This window comes from Erinaceus europaeus, chromosome 18 (genome assembly GCF_950295315.1).
Source record: "Erinaceus europaeus chromosome 18, mEriEur2.1, whole genome shotgun sequence".
Classification (NCBI taxonomy): Eukaryota; Metazoa; Chordata; class Mammalia; order Eulipotyphla; family Erinaceidae; genus Erinaceus; species Erinaceus europaeus.
The window spans coordinates 24,031,154-24,052,457 of record NC_080179.1 but is presented as its reverse complement, the minus strand read 5'-3'; the positions used below and the strand labels follow the sequence as shown (position 1 = coordinate 24,052,457).

The following is a 21,304-nucleotide window of genomic DNA, read 5'->3' as shown; positions in this document are numbered from 1 at the left end:
TCCATCACAGAATGATGTGCTTATACAACCTTGGCAATTTGGGGATCTGAAGCCAAAATATGGCTTTAAAAGGATCAACACTGTGGTGATTTCTCTCTTGGACAGGTTATGTGTGTGGACAGTGGATTCTTATGCTGGTTTCCTATTGCTGCTGGAATAAGTTACCACAAGCATAATAACTTACAACAGCACACATTTATTACTGTTTTTGAGATCTAAAGCTCAAAAAGACCTTCTCTGAAACAAAACCAGGTGGCAATTGGACAAGTTCCTTCAAGAAGCTCAAGGGAAGGACTAGATTTCTATTAAGTATTTTTTGAGGGAATTAATGATTTACTGTAAATACAGTTATTGACACGTGTAAAATTTCTCAATTTTCTATAAAACACTCTCATCCTAACTAGGTCCTGTCCAACCATCATGTACCAGGGCCTGAAAGCCCCCTTCCTCCCTGTGGCACCCCACTACAGAGTTCTAAGAGAAGGATGTATATAGGATGATCATACTCATAGACAGATGTCGAGAAATAAGAACAGAAAGGGAAAACACAAAGTTTTTCTGTTTTCTAGCCCCAGCCAAGTTCTAAAAACTATGTGTATTGATTGCTATTTGCTATGTTTGATAAATCTTTCTCCTCTCTCTCCCTCTCCTTCCTCCCTTGCTCATCCCTCTCTCTCCTGTCTCCTTTGTCATCACTAATGTCACCTTTCTTGCCTGATTCTCTCTTTCATTTATGAGACCCTATTATTAATTGAACCCACAAGATACTCTGCTTAGATTAATCACATCTGTAAAAGAATTCTCTTGCCGGGGGTCGGGCGGTGGCACAGTGGGTTAAGCGCATGTGGCGCAAAGCGCAGGGACCGGAGTAAGGATCCCGGTTCGAGCCCCCGGCTCCCCACCTGCAGGGGCGTCGCTTCACAGGCGGTGAAGCAGGTCTGCAGGTGTCTATCTTTCTCTCTCCTTCTCTGTCTTCCCCTCTTCTCTCCATTTCTCTCTGTCCTATCCAACAACGAATTGCGTCAACAAGGGCAATAATAATAACCACAACGAAGCTACAACAAGGGCAACAAAAGGGGGGAAAAAATGGCTCCAGGAGCGGTGGATTCATGGTGCAGGCACCGAGCCCAGCAATAACCCTGGAGGAAAAAAAAAAAAAAGAATTCTCTTGCCATATAAAACAACACATTCATAGATTCTGAGGCTAATGGTGTGACCTTATTTATTTATTCCCTTTGGTTGCCCTTGTTGTTTTATTGTTGTTATTGATGTTGTTATCGTTGTTGGATAGGACAGAGAGAAATGGAGAGAGGAGAGGAAGACAGAGAGAGGGAGATAAAGATAGACACCTGCAGACCTGCTTCACTGCTTGTGATATGATGACTCCCCTGCAGGTGCGGAGGGGGGGGGGGCGGCTCAAACTGGGACCCTTATTTCAGTCCTTGCACTTTGCGCCACTTGCACTTAACCAGCTATGTTCCCACCCCACCCAAATCTCAATGATGTGAACTTCTATAGGAGATTGATTTTAGTCTACAAGTGTTAAATATTTCCTTCCCCAAACAGTCAAGTAGACATCTGATTTTAAAATGGCTAGCATTTGGATCATTTTTGCTGCTATGGTGAATTGAATTGATTTCTGGATTATTCTTCTATTTTGGTGTTTCTATAGAAGAATGCCACCGATTTTTTTCTGTTGATTCTGTAGCCTTACTATATTGCTTGAGCATTTCCTACTGGATTCTTTTGGATTTTCTATGTATACTGTCATATCTGTGAATAGTAACAGTTTGACTTCCTCTCTTCCAGTCTATATCCCTTTAGACTTCTTTTTTTTTTTTTTAATGATGCAAGTGTGGAGAAATTGACTCCAAGGTTCTTTTCCCCCTTTTGTTTCCCTTGTTTTTTGATCGTTGTGGTTTTTTATTGTTGTTGTTTTTATTATTGTTGTTGTTATTGATGTTATTGTTGGATAGGACAGAGAGAAATGGGGAGAGAAAGACAGACACCTGCAGACCTGCTTCATCACTTGTGAAGTAACCCCCCTGCAGGTAGGGAGCCTGGGACTCAAACTGAGATCCTTATGATAGTTCTTGCGCTTTGCACGATGTATACTTAACCCGGTGTGCCTGACTCCCTAGACTCTTTCTTTAATCTGATTTCTGTGGCTAGGACTTTCAAATCTATGTTGAATAGAAATGGGGACATTGGGCAGCCCTGTCTTCTACCTGACCTTAGGGGGAGAGCCTTCAGTTTAACTCCATTAAGTATAATGTTGGATATTGTATTGCTGTATTTAGGTTTTACTAGTTTGAGGGGTTGTTCATTATTTTTAATGTTTTGATAATTTAGGGATGTTGGATTGTATCCAAGGCTTTCTCTGTGTCTATTGAGATAATCATATGGTTTTTGAATTTTATTTTGTTGATTTGGTGAGTCACATTTATTGATTTATGCATATTGAATCAATCATGCATAAATAGGATAAATCCCACTTGGTCAGGGTGTATAACTTTTTTGATGTACTGCTATAGTCAGTTTGTTCTCCTACATTGCTGGTGAGAATGTTAGTCCAACGTTTATGGAAATCAGTCTGGGGATTCATCAGAACACTAGAAATGGACTTAACAATTCTTCTTCTTGGGATTTACCCAGGAAAAATAAAATACACCTAACCAAAAAGACCTATGAAAACCAATGTTCATAGCAAAACAGTTTGTAATAGCCTGAACATGGAAGCAACCCAGATGCCCAACGACAGATGAATGGCTAAGGAATTTGAGTTACATATACAGAATATAATACTATACAGCTGTTAAAAATGATGAGGTTTTCCTCCTTTGTAATAAATATTGTGGTCATAAAGCATCATACTGAGTGAGACAAGCCAGAAAGAAAAAGACCAATATCAAATGATCTCACTTATAGGTGGAACTTAAGAACAAAGAACATTAAGGGAAAACATAAGGTGTAACTTAGCATGTGGCATATTGCACCAAGACAAAGGACTCTGGGAAAGGAGAGAAAGGAACTGGATGAAGAGATATTGTGATTTCCAGGGGAAATGAGATATTGGGGCCTATGTGTGAAAGACTATACTGTAAACCATTAGCACCCCCCATAAAACTTTTTTAAAAAATGGTGAGTAAAGGAGCAAGAACCACTCCTTTTCATTATGCAGAGAGATATAGTTTTGTTGATAAGTAAAGTATGGTACTTAGATAAACAGATATATATATATATATGGAACTGACAAATATGCATACAATAAAATAATGTATTTTGGTATAGTAATACCCAAAAAAGTGGGTTTCAAAAGTGGAATTTGCTACACCATGATCATATGCTAGATAGACAGATGTCCCAGTCTAGTTTCTGTGTTGTAATATTATACATTTCTATTCATTATATTTTTTGGTTTTTAAGAATTATAAATTAATGCAAGAATATGCTAAACACTCGCTCTTTCCTTTTACTCTACATTGACTTCTCAGTGTTAAAGTCAAGTGAGGGTAAAATACATAAGCCCCAAATTGATTACAATTTTGAACTGGCAGTAGCATTCTGAGTGCTTTAAGGAGATGGATGTTTTTATTAATATTGAAAATTATAGAAAATGTATTCATGCTAATGTTTCCAAGTCTGTGATATTGGTGTATAGCTTGCATGCAAATCCATACTGGGCTATAAATCACATATTTAGGTTTGAAAGAATTTGCTTCATCATTCTCCTCATTTAGTTTTAAATCAAGGTTCTAGCTGCTTAAAGACAGACTTCTTTCTGATGCATTCATAATACAGTAGCAAAGTCATCAATATATCTCTGAAAGTGAACTTGCATTCTTCAAGTTGGTGCCAGGTTGAGGGCTTTGCTGTAACATATCACCTCACTTTTAAATAGCTTTTATTTCTGATCATACAAATACTTCTCAAAGAAATCCTAGAAAATTTCAAAGAAAGATCCACTAATCTCTCATTTTTTTTCTGCTCAAACATTGAAATTTTTAGTCATAACTTCTCACTGGGTTATCAGACAAGATCAGGCTTGTTCCAAGTGGTATGACCATAGACATTGAGTTATCTAACTAGGAATATATTTTAGATTTTTAATTTTTTTTTTTCTGAGGCCTCCCCCTCTCTGTCATAGCATCTCTTTTCTATCCCTGGAGGTGGAGTAGGGATAAGGAAAATGAAACTTTTTTCTCCTGCCAGACACTTAAATCTTCTCACTGTATGGAGGACTGGGTCAGCTTCCTGGGGCTTCCTCTCATTGTTACCATCCAGAGACTAGTTCAGTCCAGCCTTAGCTTTGGGGGGGGGGGTCCTTAACTGTACAAAGGTATTTGTGAGGCTCTGTCATGGGTCATTAAAGACCAAAGGATGAAAAAAAAATCCAAAAGAATGTAACAAATGCTGCAGCTCCTCAGGTGGGTGTCACACCCTCCAAGCTTCAGGCCAGTTCATTCTTTCTAAGACAGGGTGGGGGGCTGGGGCTACTGGAGACAGGAAGGACTGCCTGATTACAAAAGGCTTTGAGTGTTTGCAAGAGAAATGCCAAGACAGAGCTATAGAAAAACATCTAGTGCGTGGGAAGAAACAGTCACTTGCATGGCAAAGTGGGGACATGGTCCAGATGGACTACTCTACCAGCCAACAAAATAGACCAAAATAGATTTATTGTATATGTTTTCTAATTTTTATTTATTTATTTATTTATTGGATTGAGACTGAGATAGAAAAGGGACCAGGTGGTGGTGCACCTGGTTGAACACACATGTTACAGTGAGCAAGGATCCAGGTTAGAGCCTCTGGTTCTCACCTGCAGGGGGCAAGCTGTGAAGCAGTGTTGCAGCTGTCTCTCTGTCTCTCTCCCTCTCTATCATCTCCTTCCCTCTTGATTTCTGGCTGTCTCTATCCAATAAAGGTAATAAAAAAATTCTAAAAAAAAAGAGAGAGAGAGAGACAGAGACAGACATAAAGACAGACACCTGCAGCATTACTTCACTACTCATGAAGCTTTCCCCCCCACCCCGTTGGTGGGGACTGAGGACTTGAACCTGGACCTTTGTGTATTGTAACATGTGTGCTCTACCAGGTGTGCCACTTACCAGCTTCTATCGTTTTATTTATTTATTTAATGTATTTATTTTTACCAGAGTTCTGCTCAACTCTGACTTATGGTGGTACTGGTGATTGAACCTGAAATCTCCGAGCTTCAGGCATGAAAGTCTTTTTTGCATCACCATTTGCTTTCTCCCCAGCTTCCAAAATGTATTTCTTAACTAATGAGACTAAGTCTAAATGACACCTTGGTCTGCCAAGTGTAGAGTCTGTGCTGTGTCAGCAGGTGTGGGAACAGCCAGCATCTCCTTGGACCTCTCCACCACTGGTCTGTCAGTCAGTGAGGGAGGAGTAGATCTTAGCCATGAACTCCAATATTCAGTCAACATGGTTTGATTGTTTCTCTGTAGAATAGGCTTAGAAAAAAAATTTTTTTAATCTTTATTTATTTGTTTGAGACAGCCAGAAATTGAGAGGAAGGGGGAGACAGAGAGAGGAGACAGATACCTGCAGCACTGCTTAACCACTTGTGAAGCTTTCCCCCTGCAGGTGGGGACCTAGGGCTTGAACCTGGGTTCTTGTGCACTATAACATGTGCACTCTACCAGGTGCGCTACTACTGGGCCCCATATTTTAGATTTTTTGAATTATATTTTAATTTTATTATTTTTCATAACCAAAGCACCACTAATCTCTGCCTGTTGGTGGTGACAGGGCTTGAACCTGGGACTTCTTACATGCAAGTTCTGCGCTGTCTTCCCAGTCCAGAGAAACCATTTTCTTTTCTTTAATATATATATATATATATATATATATTTATTATTGGATAGAGACAGAAATTGAAAGGGAAGGGTGATACAGATAGGAGAAGAGAGACAGACACCTGCAGCCCTGCTTCACCACTCATGAAGCTTTACCCTTGCAGGTGGGGACCAAGGGCTTGAACTCTGGACCCTAAGCACTGTAATACATGTGCTTAACCAGGTGTGCCATCTCCTATCCCCATTTCATTATATTTTTATTATCAGTATTTACAACAGAAGAAAAGTCTTCTGTTTTTGAATTTGCTTTAATCTATTTGGTGGTAGAAAAATTCATGATACATTTTTGCATAGAAAACCAAAAAATATGTCATGATTTGAGAACTCAATATATTCTGGGAATATTATTGCTTGAATTTGCTTTTTTTGAGGGGCATAAAAAGGGAACATAAAATTTCATGTAATTGAAATCACAGAATCTGTAACTAGATTGCCTACTTCTCTTTCCAGCTCTAAAGTTCACCAGGCTCCTAACTTTGAGCAGGTTTCACAATCTTTCTTAGTCAGTTTCGTTATTTGTAAAATAGGGATAAAGAGTGAAACACTCACTACCTCAGTGAAATGGAGGGCATTTAGTGGATTAGTTTAGTGAACTGGTGTCCTACACAATGAAAGAAATATATATATATATACACGATTTTTACCTGTTATCATTATTCTGAGTATTTTATCTATTTTAAAATAATATTAGCATGTTTTTAACAGCTGTTCTTTACAGTAAACAGTCTCTTTGTTGTCATTTTCCTTTTGCTTGGTCTTATATATCTTGTTTGAAAAAAATTTAATCATAGAAAACCAGAGTAAATTTTTTTAAACAATATATATAAGACCAATCAAAAGGAAAATGACAACAAATGGACTGTTTTCTGTAGTAGATGAGCAGTGCAACCACTAAAAATAAATTTGTCCGTGCAGGGCCGTAACACAGCAGGTAAGCACACATGGTGCAAAGCCAAGGACTGGCTTAAGGACCTCAGTTTGAGCCCCCGGCTCCCCACCTGCAGTGGGTTGTTTCACAAGCGGTGAGACAGGTCTGTGCTGTCTTCCCAGTCCAGAGAAACCTCTATGTGTCTATCTTTCTCTCCCCCTCTGTCTTCCTCTCCTCTCTCGATTTCTCTCTTTCCTAGACAACAATGATGACAGCAATAACAACAACAATAATAATGACAACAATGATAAACAACAGTGGCAACAAAAAGGGAAAAAATAACCTCCAGGAATAGTGGATTTGTAGTGCAGGCCCCAGAAATAACCCTAGAGACAAAAAAATACAATAAGATAAAATTTAATTTAGAAAAAGAAAATAAATTTATCTTTCCTGGTTCATGATGGTGGGAAAGGACCTGTTAGAGGTGAAAGTGTCTTGCAGATATCAATCATGGGAGGATGAGAAGTTATAGCCATGTGTCAACAACTGTGCTGTAAACTACTAACCACACCAATAACATGATAAAAAAAATAACCATGTCTTATTCAATATATATTTGTCTTTAATGATGTTAGGATGATGTATTTTTGTCCCATGTTTTACTTTTTGGATTTTGTGTTTGCTTTCTGATTTTTTTTATCTTATTTTAATAAATGTGAGAGAAGTACAGAGAGGGAGAGAGAGAAAAAAAGAAAGACCAGAGTAATGCTCAGCTCTTGCTTCTGGTGGTGCAGAGAACTGAACTTAAGACTGGAGCCTCAGACAAGATGGTAGCTTGAAGACAACACCTGGAATATGTGTGACAAGGAGGCTGCTTTAAATCTGGGGATTTGGGGCAGGATTTCCAAGCCAGTGATAGAGGAAGTATGCAGGAGATGTCAAAATGGAACCAAGAGGGAGCCATATAACCCAACCTTAGGCTGGTAAACAGAGGCTGAAAAGGACAAAGGAGGCACAGTTGTGAGTTTTACTCTTTCCCTCTGCACCACTCTCCCTCTTCTCCCAACCTCAGACCAAATCCTAGGCCAGAGAGGTAAGGGAAACCAACAGCTGACAAGGAAGTCCTCCTGTGGAACTTAGCAGGGAGTCATCCGGGGGAGGAGGAAAATTTTACCAAACCAATTTTTTTTTTAAGGGAGCTGGTTGACTTCCTGGTCCAATCCTCACCTGATGGGCCTGTGAGAATAATCTCCTTAGGTTTCCCTTGGGTCAATTTACCTATATATTTTTCTTGAGTTTGTTTGATAGTTGCTTCTTGTAATTGTTTTTGCTTTGTTTAGAAAAGGTTTGGGAGGTAGTGCACAGCCAATCTGGAATAGTTTAATCTACAGAATGATGATTGTTAGGTTTTTGTTTTTTTTAATCTTTTTTTTTTTCTTTTGTTGCTGCTTTCTGTTTTCCTTTCTCTCTGGGTTGACAACAATTAGTTGTTTTTCCGGTGATAATTGGGTGTGCTCTCTATTGTGGGAGGAGCTTGATTTTCATTCTCTCTTTTCTCCTCCTTTCTTTTTCCTTTTTTAATTTTATTATTTATTTTATTTATTAGATAGAGACAAAGAGAAAGTCTGACTCAGAGTAATTTCTCTCTCTCTTTCCTACTTTCTCTTCTCTTTTTTCCCACTATCTGTAGAATTTGTCATTGATAAGTGACTTTTATAATTGTCTATTCTTGCTTTGTCTTTTTTTGTGGTTTGTATTTGTTTTTGGTTTGTTTTGTTTTTGGAGTGGAGGTGTTGCTTGGCTGTTTTTTTGTTTGTTTGTTTGTTTTGTTGAGCCGCATTAATCTTTGCTTCTGTTGCTGTTGTATTTTCTGAGGTTTGTGATTTCATTTGTGAAAGGACTTTGGTTTGGTCTGTCTTGACCTCACAGAACACAACAGAATGACAATAAACAGGACACAAAAATACAATCCATACCATCAACAACAACAACAAAATAATAGGCAAATCTTGAACTTTTTTGATAGGAGTATCTCTGAGAATTCTCTCACTTGGTGATATTAAAAATTGTAAAAATTGAAAAAATTGTAAATGTAAGATAAAATTTTAGAATGAGCTATACATTTTCTTGTTTTCCTCTTTATCATCTACACATGACATTATAGATCTATTTTTTTATCACATTCAAGGAAGCATAGATGAGTGACAGTGTCATCCCTTTTATAATTAACTACAGGCATAAGAATAATTAGAAGTCTTCCTTCCTTCCTTTCTGTTTTTTTTTTTATTTTTACCAGATTACCAGAGCACTGTCAGCTCTGGTTTATGGTGGGTGGTGTGCGGTTGAATCTGGGACTTTAAAGCCTCAAGCATGAGTCTCTGCATAACCATTATGCTATCTACCCCAACCTTATATAGCTTTTTTGTAAACTAAAAAAGAAAATCATATATTTGGGTCAAAATCCTAGTTTCACTTTGTAGGTGTGATGTATTGCTTCAAAATAAAAGACTCTTGGAAAGAAGGGATAGAGGAAGTAAGGGAGGAGTTGAGGACCTGGTACATGATAGTGGAAAGGGACCTATCCTGGGAGATGAGAACATATGTCAACAACTATATTGTAAACTATTAACTCCACAATATAATAATTTAAAAAATAAAATAGATCTCTTGTCATATAATCTCATAATTTAAGAAAGTAGGCATATGAATCTTTTCTTATTATAAAATCTCTCATATATTTTATAGATTTCTCATTATTTTTATAAAAGACATTTTTATGCTTAGAATGTAAAGTTTTCCTGATAGCTTTTTTTTGTGCTTAATTTTTTTTTCAAAATGCTTCCCTATTTCAGCTTTACAGTATTGATTCTACTATATGAATAATTATATTTTCTATTTTTATATCATCAAATAAAACAGTATGTATTTGTGTCCCAGTGGATTCTAGACAGGCTCAGCTACATCATTAATTCTTGAGAGCACCAAGAATCCACTGAACGAACTTCTTTGATCAGAATTAAGGGTCACACGGCAGTATAATTCAAATCTCTTAATGCTCAAGCAACTGATGTACTGATTTCTTGGACTTTTCCTAATGGGATGAGAAGTGATACAAATAAGATTTCTGCATGGTAAATACCACCTGTATATTTGAGAAAAATACGCTGTTGAGTTTCTATTAAGATTAGTCAAAGAATGGCAGCATCTTACAGGAATAACAAACAAAATATAGTTCATACTATATTTTGTAATGTGTAAAAGCTTTAGGCCAGTCTTGCAGTCATGTTCAATAGAATCTTTACAGTGACAATTAGCCACAACTAGCAAGAGTACAACTGAATATGAACTAACTTCACTGATGTAGGTAAATATTTTGCAGGGGGAAATAAAAACATATTTTCTTCACCATGTAAAAGATTTCCAGTGATTGGTGCCAATCCCTTTTATGATTATTAACTGAAAGTGTACTTTTATGTATATTTATGGCTTTAGATGACTGCTGAATTTCCAACGCAACGTTTTTGTGAACATGTCATTGTTGTACAGTATCCATATAACACAACTTCTTATTGCTTTCTTTCTTTATATGTATCATGCAAAATAGAATTATTTGAATATTTTATATTCAGATATATTAAAATGTTTATTTATATAAAAAACACCTATGAAGTACTAAATAGCTAAGAAGCATAGGGAATCAAAAAAGAAATGAATTGGAAGTCGGGCAGTAGTGCAGTGGGTTAAGTGTGCATGGCGCAAAGTGCAAGGAACATCCCGGTTCGAGCCCCTGGCTCCCCACCTGCAGGGGAATCGCTTCACAGGCGGTGAAGCAGGTCTGCAGGTGTCTATCTTTCTCTCCCCCTCTCTGTCTTCCCCTCCTCTCTCCATTTCTCTCTGTCCTATACAACAGGACACCATCAATAACAACAATAATAATAACAACAATAAAACAACAAGAGCAACAAAAAGGGAATAAATAAAATATTTGAAAAAGAAAACCTTATGAAAAAGAAATGAATTATATTTGTTTCTGTGTGACAGAAGTTGTTCTCCACTGCTATTTTGTACAGAACCCTTAGAGAAACTGATAGAAAGGTAGAAAGGGAAGCAATTCAATAAGATGGTTCAATGTGACTGAAATAGGAGGTGACAGCAATGAGACGGGAGGAAACAGATTGTCTGTTACCTGGATTTGCTTGGATCATGCTTCACAGCACTTAGTTCATACCAAATCAATTACAAGTAACAAAGTATGCAAAAAAAAAAAGAGCCCTCCCTACAAATTTCAAAAACTGTCAACCCTAACGTAAAAAGATAAGGATCCAAAAAAGAGTAGTACATATACAAAATATACATGCACTTATATTTATACCCAAGAACAAGCTATTGAAATGAATTTGGAATTATCACTCTGAGAGTCAGTCAGGGGCTAGGAAGTAGCTCACCCAAGAGATAGCACACTTGCCATGAGCATGGGACTTAGGCTGGAGGGTCCTCCTACTTCTCCTGGAAAAACACCATTCACAGCATCAAATCATTGTTCCTTGAGCAGTGGTGCAGTGCTATCGTAAATCTGCTTCTCTCTCCCTCTGATATTTTTTTGTTAATTGCCCCCAAGGTTATCACTAGGGTTCAGTGCCTGCAGGACAAAGCCACCACCCACAGCTAGCTACCATTTTTTTCCTTTTTTATTTTTTATTTAATAGAACATAGCGAAATTGAGCGGGAAAGGGGAGAAAGAAAATGAGAAATAAAGGGACACCTGTAGCACTGTTTCACCGCCTATGAAACATCCCCACTCCAGCTGGGGACCAGGGGTCTTGAACTCTGGCCCTTGTCCTTGGTGTATAGTAACATACATGCTCAACCAGGTGTACCACCACCTAGCTCCTCTAGTCTGAAGGTTAAAGAAAATAAAAGTTATCAGAGGTAGTGAAACTGCTCAAGTATGGAACACCAGGAGAGAGAAAGAGGTGGGGGGCATAAAGAAAAGAAAAATAAATTTAATAAGAAGCCAGCAGATAGTGATAACAGCAAAGAAAACTAGACACACAAAAAAACAACCAAACAACAACAACAAAAAACTTACTTTTGAGACAAGCCCTAGCTTGTACAGCTATGTAGTCACATAAGCATAAACATAATCACATCTTTATTGTGCTTTCCCGTAAGTTCACTAAAACTAGCTGAATAGACTAAGAATTTTCTGTTTCTACTAGCACTTAATCTATGGTTGTATCATCAGTCTTTTGTTTTCTATTTTTAAATATAAAAGTCCCTATTATCTTGTATTTTTTAAAGAATTTATTTATTTATTCATGAGAAAGGAGGAGAGAAAGAACCAGACATCACTCTGGTCCATGTGCTGCTGGGGATTCAACTCAGGACCTCATGGTTGAGAATCCAGTGCTTTAGCCACTGCGCCACCTCCCAGAGCACTCATATTTTTTTTTTTCAGGCAGGTGGTTTAAATAATAAAATATCAGATTATTTGAAATGGTTGAGTGTTTCCTAATGGCATAATTTCTGTTTTCATGCATGCATCATGTATGCCTCTATTAATAAAAAGGGGGGGAATCCACTATATAGTTTTCATTCCATTCACATAATTTACCCAGATCTAACTTCTTGAGAACTTGACAGTAAGTAAAGAAGCAAAAAAAAAAAAAAAAAATTTAGACTTGCTAAAGATTTAGTCAAATCAGGACTGAGCAATGGCTCACCCAGTAAGTCACATATATTACGATGTGCAAGAACCTAAGTTCAAGCCTCTACTTTCCATGAAATATGATGAAGCTTCATGAGTGCTGAAGCAGTGCTGTGTCTCTCTTTCTTTCTGCCTCTCAATCTTTCTTTCTGCCTCTCAATCCCCCCCGCCTTCTCTATTTCTCTCTGTCCAATCAAAATAAAAATGAAAAAGAGAGAGACAGAGAGAGAAATATGACTGTGGTGGATTAGTCAAGCAACCGTTGAGCCCCAGCAATTAACGCTGGTGACAGTTAAAAAGTAAACCAACCTAAATAAAGATTTAGTTGAATCCTATTCAGTTCTCCCACATATTAATTATGTGACCATAGCAGAGATTTTTAATTAGCATGGCTCTCTGTTTTCTTATCTATAAATTTCAGAAAATTATAGCATCAACCTTAGTGAGAATCACCAATGACAAGGTGAGGTTATTAAAGTAACAGATAATGTTTATATAGCATGTTGCATAAATCCAGTGTATATTAGTTTAAGATTTTTTATTATTACCTTTACGTATTTCTTAATACATTACTATATCTGATTATAATTATTCCGTAGGAGGTTAGGGGTAGGAACAATGGATGTTTTCATATCCTCAGGTACAGGCATTTTGTGGCTCAGCTTGAAAGCTGAAGAGAATGATCTCAAACACTGAAAATGTTGTGGAATGCTGCAGCCTGTTTATGAGGCCATATATTTTTTATGCTTTCACTGTTCATAAGATGCTGCTGTTTTCATTGCAAAGTCTGACATGTGTCTGAGCAGGCTACCTTTGCTTTCAGTGACTATTGACCCAAAGAAGTTTGCAAGTGGATCTGCAGAAGACAGAACTATTCCAAGTGAGGGTGTGACAGACCTCCAGGAAGTGGTGTCTTTGAAAGAAAGGATGGCACGGTACCAGGCAGCTGTTTCCAAGGGTGACTACCACAGCTTCTCTGCCAATGTAAGCTGCTCCCAAGGTTTTGCATTGTCTGCCTTTTGTGTACTCTCCATACCTTGTAACACAAGAATACCACTAGACAGTAGGAAAAAAAAAAAAAACAGAGAATTGTTGAATCTGATTAAGAAAATTTGAATGTAAGCAAAATCTGCTACTTATTAGTAGCATGAACTTGGGTATAGCTTAATTCCTTTCTGAACTTCATTTTTATTAACTGAAAAAAGTTGAAATACCCATTTACCATAGAGGTCTTGCGGAGAAATCAAAGAGATAATTTACATATAAGCCATGAGCCACTAAATAAACATGTTATTATTGTCCTCATTATCATTTAACCTATAGCTATTCTTCTCAGGAAAGTTGGGAATTAATTTCAAATTTTAGAAATATGGGTCTGTGTGCCACCATCCTTGATCTCCTGTATAGTTCATTTAAATTCACTGGCAATGTAATTTCTTTTGCTTTTTCTCAGTTCTCTGTGTGCACTAAATCCATTAGGAGTAGCTTAATCAACATAGAAATGAGGGAGATTAGCTGTGTAGACATTCTGCTAAACCAATTATCATTATAGGAAGCAGCAGGACTCAGTAAGACCACCAATTTTCAGAGCAAATGCATAATAAAGTCATATTTTTCAAGTTTTCTTTAGGTCCTATCTCCTATGGCCTTCAAGTTATAGGATTGATGAGTCATTTCTAGTAGCAGCTTTATAGCTTAAGGAAATATAAAGATACTCTATTATAATCTACAAATTAGCAAAAGTGTTCATTTAAACAAAAGAGGAAGAAAGAATAGCCAGAAAGGGCGGAATTCTAAAATAGTGACTCTTAACATTCATCTTCTAAAATGATTTCAGGACAAGACTATGCCAACCTCATTAACACCATTACAATTCCAGATTATATTTAAATTTTACATAGTCATTGAAATACATTTTAGATGCAACATGGATTTCAAATCAACGTACAGAAATGGCATAGTTATTAAATTGCTTCCAAAAAAATAAAATCATCATTCCAATGCCTCCTGCCAGTCTTTTTAGATAGCATCACCTGCTGGATATTCAGAAACTTCATTATAAAGTGGTGTTCTAATTGGAGAAGTGCCTCTTGGGAAAACCAGTTGATTCTGAAAACACCTAGTTAAAGAGTCATTATTTAGTAAATTGTCTTTCACTTAGGAAGACTTTTTTTTTTATCACTGCAGGCACTAGAATAATATACCGTAAAAACATTTGTGTAAAGCATGATTTGAATTTATAATGTGCAAAAGAAGAATGTTTAAATCAGGGATATGAAGAAACCAAATTATCCCAACGTGTAATGCAAACAATTTTTAAATAATGCTATCCTGAAGATAGTCAGCATATAACAAATATAGTAAGTCTTTATTTTCCTATCTATTTACAGTGGAAAAAAGAGAAAGTGATTTTGGGGAGATCCTGCAGTTAGTGTCAAAGGCAATTAATCCAGTGGTCATGTTAATAAAAAAACATAATAAAGGAGGTGAGCGGTGGCACACCTGATTAAGCACATATAGTACTAAGATCAAGGACACACTTAAGGATCTGGATTCCAGCCCTGCTCCCTACCTGCAGGGGCACGCTTCCTTAGCAGTGATGCATGGCTGCAGGTGTCTTTCTCTCACCCCCTCCTCTCTTAATTTCTCTCTGTCCTAGTCAATAAATGGGGACAAAAAAAAATGGCCACCAGCAGCAGTGGATTTGTAGTGCTGGCACTGAGCAACAATGATAACCCTGGAGGAAAATAAATAAATAAATAAATAAATAAATAAATAAATAAATAAATAAATACTGATGATATTTCTATCCCAACTCCAGTGTGCTTCTTTTCAAGAAATGTTTTTATGGGAGTCGGGCTGTAGCGCAGCGGGTTAAGTGCAGGTGGCGCAAAGCACAAAGACCGGCATAAGGATCCCGGTTCAAACCCCTGCTCCCCACCTGCAGGGGAGTCGCTTCACAGGCGGTGAAGCAGGTCTGCAGGTGTCTATCTTTCTCTCCCCCTCTCTGTCTTCCCCTCCTCTCTCTCTGTTTCTCTCTATCCTATCCAACAACGACGACAATAATAACTACAACAATAAAACAACAAGGGCAACAAAAGGGAATAAATAAAATAAAATATTTAAAAAAATTTTTTAATTAAAAAAAATGTTTTTATAAGACTGTATTTGTCTCAGGGACATAGTCACCAAATAGGGGTCAGCACACCTTCAAAATAGCATCTCCCTCCACTGCAAGGCATGGGTTTTTTCACCAATTTTTTTTTAAATTTATTTTTTATTTAAGAAAGGATAAATTAACAAAACCATAGGGTAGGAGGGGTACAACTCCACACAATTCCCACCACCCAATCTCCATATCTGATCCCCTCCACTGATAGCTTTCCTATTCTCTGTCCCTCTGGGAGCATGGACCCAGGGTCGTTGTGGGTTGCAGAAGATGGAAGGTCTGGCTTCTGTAATTGCTTCCCTGCTGAACATGGACATTGACTGGTCGACCCATACTCCCAGTCTGCCTCTCTCTTTCCCTAGTAGGGTGGGTCTCTGGGGAAGCAGAGCTCCAGGGCACATTGATGGGGTCTTCAGTCCAGGGAAGCCTGGCCAGCATGCTGATGGCATCTGGAACCTGGTGGCTGAAAAGAGAGTTAACATACAAAGCCAAACAAATTGTTGAGCAATCATGGACCCAACGCTTGGAGTAGTGGCTTTCAGGTATATATTTTGCACTAGTTTATGGATAAGTGTGAACATATGCTCTCTCTCACAGAACCTGGTCTATGTCTAGGTTTTGGGACTTTGTTAGAAAGTGAACCACCTGAGATGGAATTAGAGAATACTATGAAAGGAAAGGTCTCACCCGAGTAATGAAGCTGAAGGGTTGTCATTCCACACGTGAAGTCTCTGGACACAGTCTGAAGTGAAGCATGTTGAGGTGGCAATCGTTGCATTGATTAGGTTGCGATCGGCAGATGCAATGTTATTTGATATGGATTGGGAGAGGCATGCGGGAAAGTGGGCCCTATCCTAAGGTTCCAGGACTGGGGGAAATATAGGCTGTCTAGTGGAGATGTGAGGTTCCTGCTGTCTTAGGGTTCAAAAAGACAATGGATAGTTAATGTTATCATCACATATTTGGTAATTGGGTTAACTTTGAAAGTCCTTTTGTTAGGGTTTGCTGTATAGTACCCAGTATCTTGTATGTAGCTGTGCCATTGGTTGCTTCTGATCTACTTGGTCTAGGCTTTTGAGAGAGTCCGCATATCAAATACACAGCCTATATATTAAAAAGACTCAGTCTGTGTTTTAAAAACTTTGAGACATACAATTAATTTCCCCCTCATATTAATTAACTAGTGATTTATATGACTACACTTTACTAGGAGTGTACATAAACACCATTCCCACCACCAAAAGACTATGTCCTATCCCACCCACCCACCCCCACCCCCCACCGGCCCAGGAAGCTGCATGTCTACTCCTCAACACAGGGTTTTTACTTTGGTGCCCTACTTTCAATTTAGTCAGATCCTGCTTTTAGTTTCCCTTTCAGATCTTCTTTGTCAACTTCTGTTGATGAGTGGGATCATCCCATACTCATCTTTATCTTTCTGACTTAGTCACTTAACATAATTCCTTCTAGCTCTGTCCAAGATGGGTCAGAAAAGGTGGGTTCATTGTTCTTGATAGCTGCATAGTATTCCATTGTGTATATATACCACAGCTTTCTCAGCCACTCATCTGTTGTTGGGCACCTGGGTTGCTTCCAGGTTTTAGCTATTATGAATTGTGCTGCTATGAACATAGGAGTACACACCTCTTTTTGGTTGGGTGTTATGGAGTCCTTGGGGTATAACCCCAGGAGAGGAATTATTGGATCATATGGAAGGTCCATGTTTAGCCTTCTGAGAGTTTTCCAGACTGCTCTCCATGGAGGCTGGACCAATTTACATTCCCACCAGCAATGCAAGAGGGTTCCTCTGTCCCCACATCCTCTCCAGCATTTGTTGCTGCTGTCCTTTTTGATGTATGCCATTCTTACAGGAGTGAGGTGGTATCTCAATGTTGTCTTAATTTGCATTTCTCTGACAAAAGCAAATGGGGTCATTTGCTTTTTTGGTGCTAAGTTTGCTGAGCTCTTTATATATTTTGGTGATTTGTTTCTTGTCTGATGTATGGCATGTGAAGATCTTCTCCCATTCTCTGAGGGGTCTCTTTGTTTGTGTGATATTTTCTTTGGCTGTGCAGAAGGTTTTCAATTTGATGTAGTCCCAATGGTTTGTTTCTGCTTTAGTCTTTCTTGCAATTGGGTTTGATTCATCAAAGATTCCCTTGAGGTGTAGGTAGGAAAGTGTTTTATCAATGTTTTCCTCTAAGTATTTGATTGTTTCTGGTCTAGCATCCAGGTCTTTGATCCATTTGGAGTTTATTTTTGTCTCTGGTGAGATAAAGTGGTTCAGTTTCATTCTTCTGCATGTTACAACCCAGTTTTCCCAGCACTATTTATTGAAGAGAGCCTCTTTCTTCCATTTAATACTTTGGGCAACCTTATCAAAGATTAGATGTTCATAGGTGTGGGGGTTTTCACCCACTTTTAACCTCCTTTAATCTCTAATATTCTTTAACTATAATCACCTCTTTCCTCTTATTCAATAAAACATTGCCCAACAAGTGTTCTACTATTTTATTTGGTTCTAAACAGTATTTTAAGAAAAAAAAGTTTAAACTCTCATATTAACTCAGAGATATCCTGGTTAATGGGCTTAGAGGTAATTATGATCAGTGAAATACAAAGTGAGAGACAACTACTGAATAAGTTTCACTCATACATAGAATAGAACATTTCAATAACTATCTAAACAAATGAACTTATAAATAAATAACAAATTGAGGAGTCGGGTGGTAGTGCAGCGGGTTAAGTGCAGGTGGCGCAAAGTGCAAGGCGGCATAAGGATCTGGGTTCGAGCCCCTGGCTCCCCACCTGCAGGGGAGTCTCTTCACAGGCGGTGAAGCAGGTCTCCAGGTGTTTGCTTTCACTCCTCCTCTGTCTTCCCCTCCTCTCTCCATTTCTCTCTGTCCTATCCAACAACAACAACATCGATAACAACAACAATAATAACTACAACAATAAAACAACAAGGGCAACAAAAGAGAATAAATAAATAAATATTAAGAAAAAAACAAATTTACTTCTCTTTTTCCTGCCAGCGCTTTTCTTTTCCCTTAATTTTTTTTTATATTTTGTTACCCTTTTTTTAATTGTTGTTATGGTTATTATTGTTGTTATTGATGTTGTCGTTGTTAGATAGGACAGAGAGAAATGGAGAGAGGAAGGGAAGACAGATGGGGAGAGAAAGATAGACACCTGCAGTCCTGCAGGTGGGGAGCTGTGGCTCCAACGGAGATCTTCACTCCTGTTGCACCACTGTGCGCTTAAGCCGTTTCGCTACTGCCGACTTCCCCTGCCAGGGATTTTCAAGGCTTTGTGCTGCTATCCCACTGCTCCCAATGAATTTTTTTTTCCTTTTTTTTTATTTTCCCTTTAGTTGCCCTTGTTGCTTTATTGTTGTAGTTATTATTGTTATCATCGTTGTTGGATAGAACAGAGAGAAATGGAGAGAGGAGGGGAAGATAGAGGGGGAGAGAAAGACAGGCACCTGCAGACCTGCTTTACTGCCTCTGAAGCGACTCCCCTGTAGGTGGGGAGCTGGAGAGCTCAAAACAAGATCCTCACACCTTGTTTTTAGTTCAATCACTGATAGAAATGATGAGAGAGAAAGAGATGAACAGAGTAAACACACCAACAGTGCTTCACCACTGACCAGGCTTCCCCAGTGTGTGATTCACCCATGTGGTCTGGAAACTCCAACCCAAGCCCAGGGGCATGGTAAACTGTGAACTCTGCAGGGTGAAATATGTCCTGCCCCCATCTCCAAATGATTTCCCAGACTCTGAAAACTATGGTGATTGTCGACGAAAATGAGAAGGAAATAGCTAAGTGGAAGAATCTCTGTGGTGTAATGTCTTTGCTAGTTTGTGAAGCCTTACTCTTAGAAGTTTAAAATATTATAAACCAATGTTAAATCAATAAAAATATTAAAAAGTAGTACCTTGGTCATTTTATCTTCTAAGTTTTATTATTAGTTATTTAACACTGCTTTACAAAATTAGAAAATTTCAGTGTATGGTTTCATACTCCTATCTGCATGTGTACAACTCACCACACCTACAACATTCCCACCTCCTACCCATCAAGTTTTCACAGGGTCTAACAGATAGTCTAGTTACTTTTTTTAAAGTTTATTTGTTTGATTGAAACTTAAAAGTGAAATCATGCTGCAATTGTCTTTTACCACTTCACATATTGTCCTTGACATGATCATGGCAGTTCCATCCACTTTGGTGTGAGTAATATGATACTATCTTTTTAAAACCACAAATTAAAATGCCATGTTCTGTGCTACACAACTTTATTCCCCTTATCTTTTTTATGTCAACTTTTTAAAAATTTCTGTCTTTTGAAAGACTATGACAATAGGATGTGAAGACAAGTCACAGCCTGGAAGAATGATAAAAATATATATATAGTACTTATCTAAAATCTAAAGTTATCTTAAGACTCAGCAGTACACAAACGAATGATCCAGTTACATTGGTATAAGTTCTATAACAACACTTCAGTAAAGAAGACATAAAAAAGGACAAACATAGAAAAATAATCTCAGCAACCAACATTCTGAGGGGATTACAAATTAAAAGCACAATCAGATCATTTCACACATATATTGGAGTGACCAAAATCCAAACACTGACGACACTAAATTCATTATTAGTGGAAATATAAAGTAATTCTTCATTTGTAACAGAAGTGTGATAGCTTGTAACAAACTATACATGTGTTTATCACATATGTTTATACACACGTTTATTACATACATTTATCTAAATTCATTATTAGTGGAAATATAAAATAATTCTTCATTTTTAACAGAAGCGTGATAGCTTATAAGAAAACTATACATACGTTTATCACGTAGTCCAGCAGTTATAAATCTTGTGTATAAGCAAAATGAATTGATAGATGACAGTGGCACAAAAATCTGTACAAAAGTGTTCATAGCAGCTTTACTCATAATTGCTTAAAACTAAAAGCAACCAAGATGTACTTTAATGAGTGAATGGTTAAATTGGGGTTCATCCAGACAGAGGAATATTATTAAGTGCTAAAGGTAATTAATCAGATTATGAACAGGCTTGGAAGAAATTTAAATGTATATTACTGAGTAAAAGTAGCCAATCTGAGAACTATTATTTGTAATTCAAATATATGGCATCCTGAGAAAAGCAAAATATTGAGTACTGTAAAAATAAATAAATATAGTTGCCAGGGAATAGTAGAAGTAAGAATGAATAGGTACAGGCAGCAAATTGTAGGTCAATGAAAATATTCTAAATAATGGATGGTTGGTATATGTCCTTAACTTTTTTTTCCCCAAACTTACAGAATATACAGTTTCATGGCTCGTCATTAATGTTAACTGTAGATTTGGGATGATTATATTTCGGTGTGGATTTACTGATGCTAACAACTTTGCCATTCTAGTGTGGGCAGTAAGAGAAGGGAGACAACCATGTTTGCAGTACAGAGATCTCTAATGCACTGGAGCAAGTTTTTATCTCTATCCCCAACTACCCTGAAAAAGTGAACCCAAATCCCTGAAATAAGAATAACAAAGAGTAATACTTTATGGAGATGATACTATGATTTCCTTTTGAATGAATATCATTATTGGATCATATTTTTTTGTTTAAAGCCTATTTATCTTTTATATACTAATTGATTATAATTAT

General features: G+C 37.6%; 1 protein-coding gene across 5 annotated transcripts in view; it reads left to right on the top strand.

The window, feature by feature from the left end:
• Positions 1-21,304, top strand: part of XIRP2 (xin actin binding repeat containing 2) — a 99,947-nt gene that overhangs the window by 15,455 nt on the left and 63,188 nt on the right. For all 5 annotated transcript variants that reach the window (XM_060177769.1, XM_060177768.1, XM_060177765.1 and 2 more), the window contains exon 2: positions 13,281-13,441. In XM_060177769.1, the coding sequence (XP_060033752.1) occupies positions 13,385-13,441 (57 nt within the window). In that variant the 5' untranslated portion in view covers positions 13,281-13,384. The remainder of the gene's footprint in view (positions 1-13,280; positions 13,442-21,304) is intronic.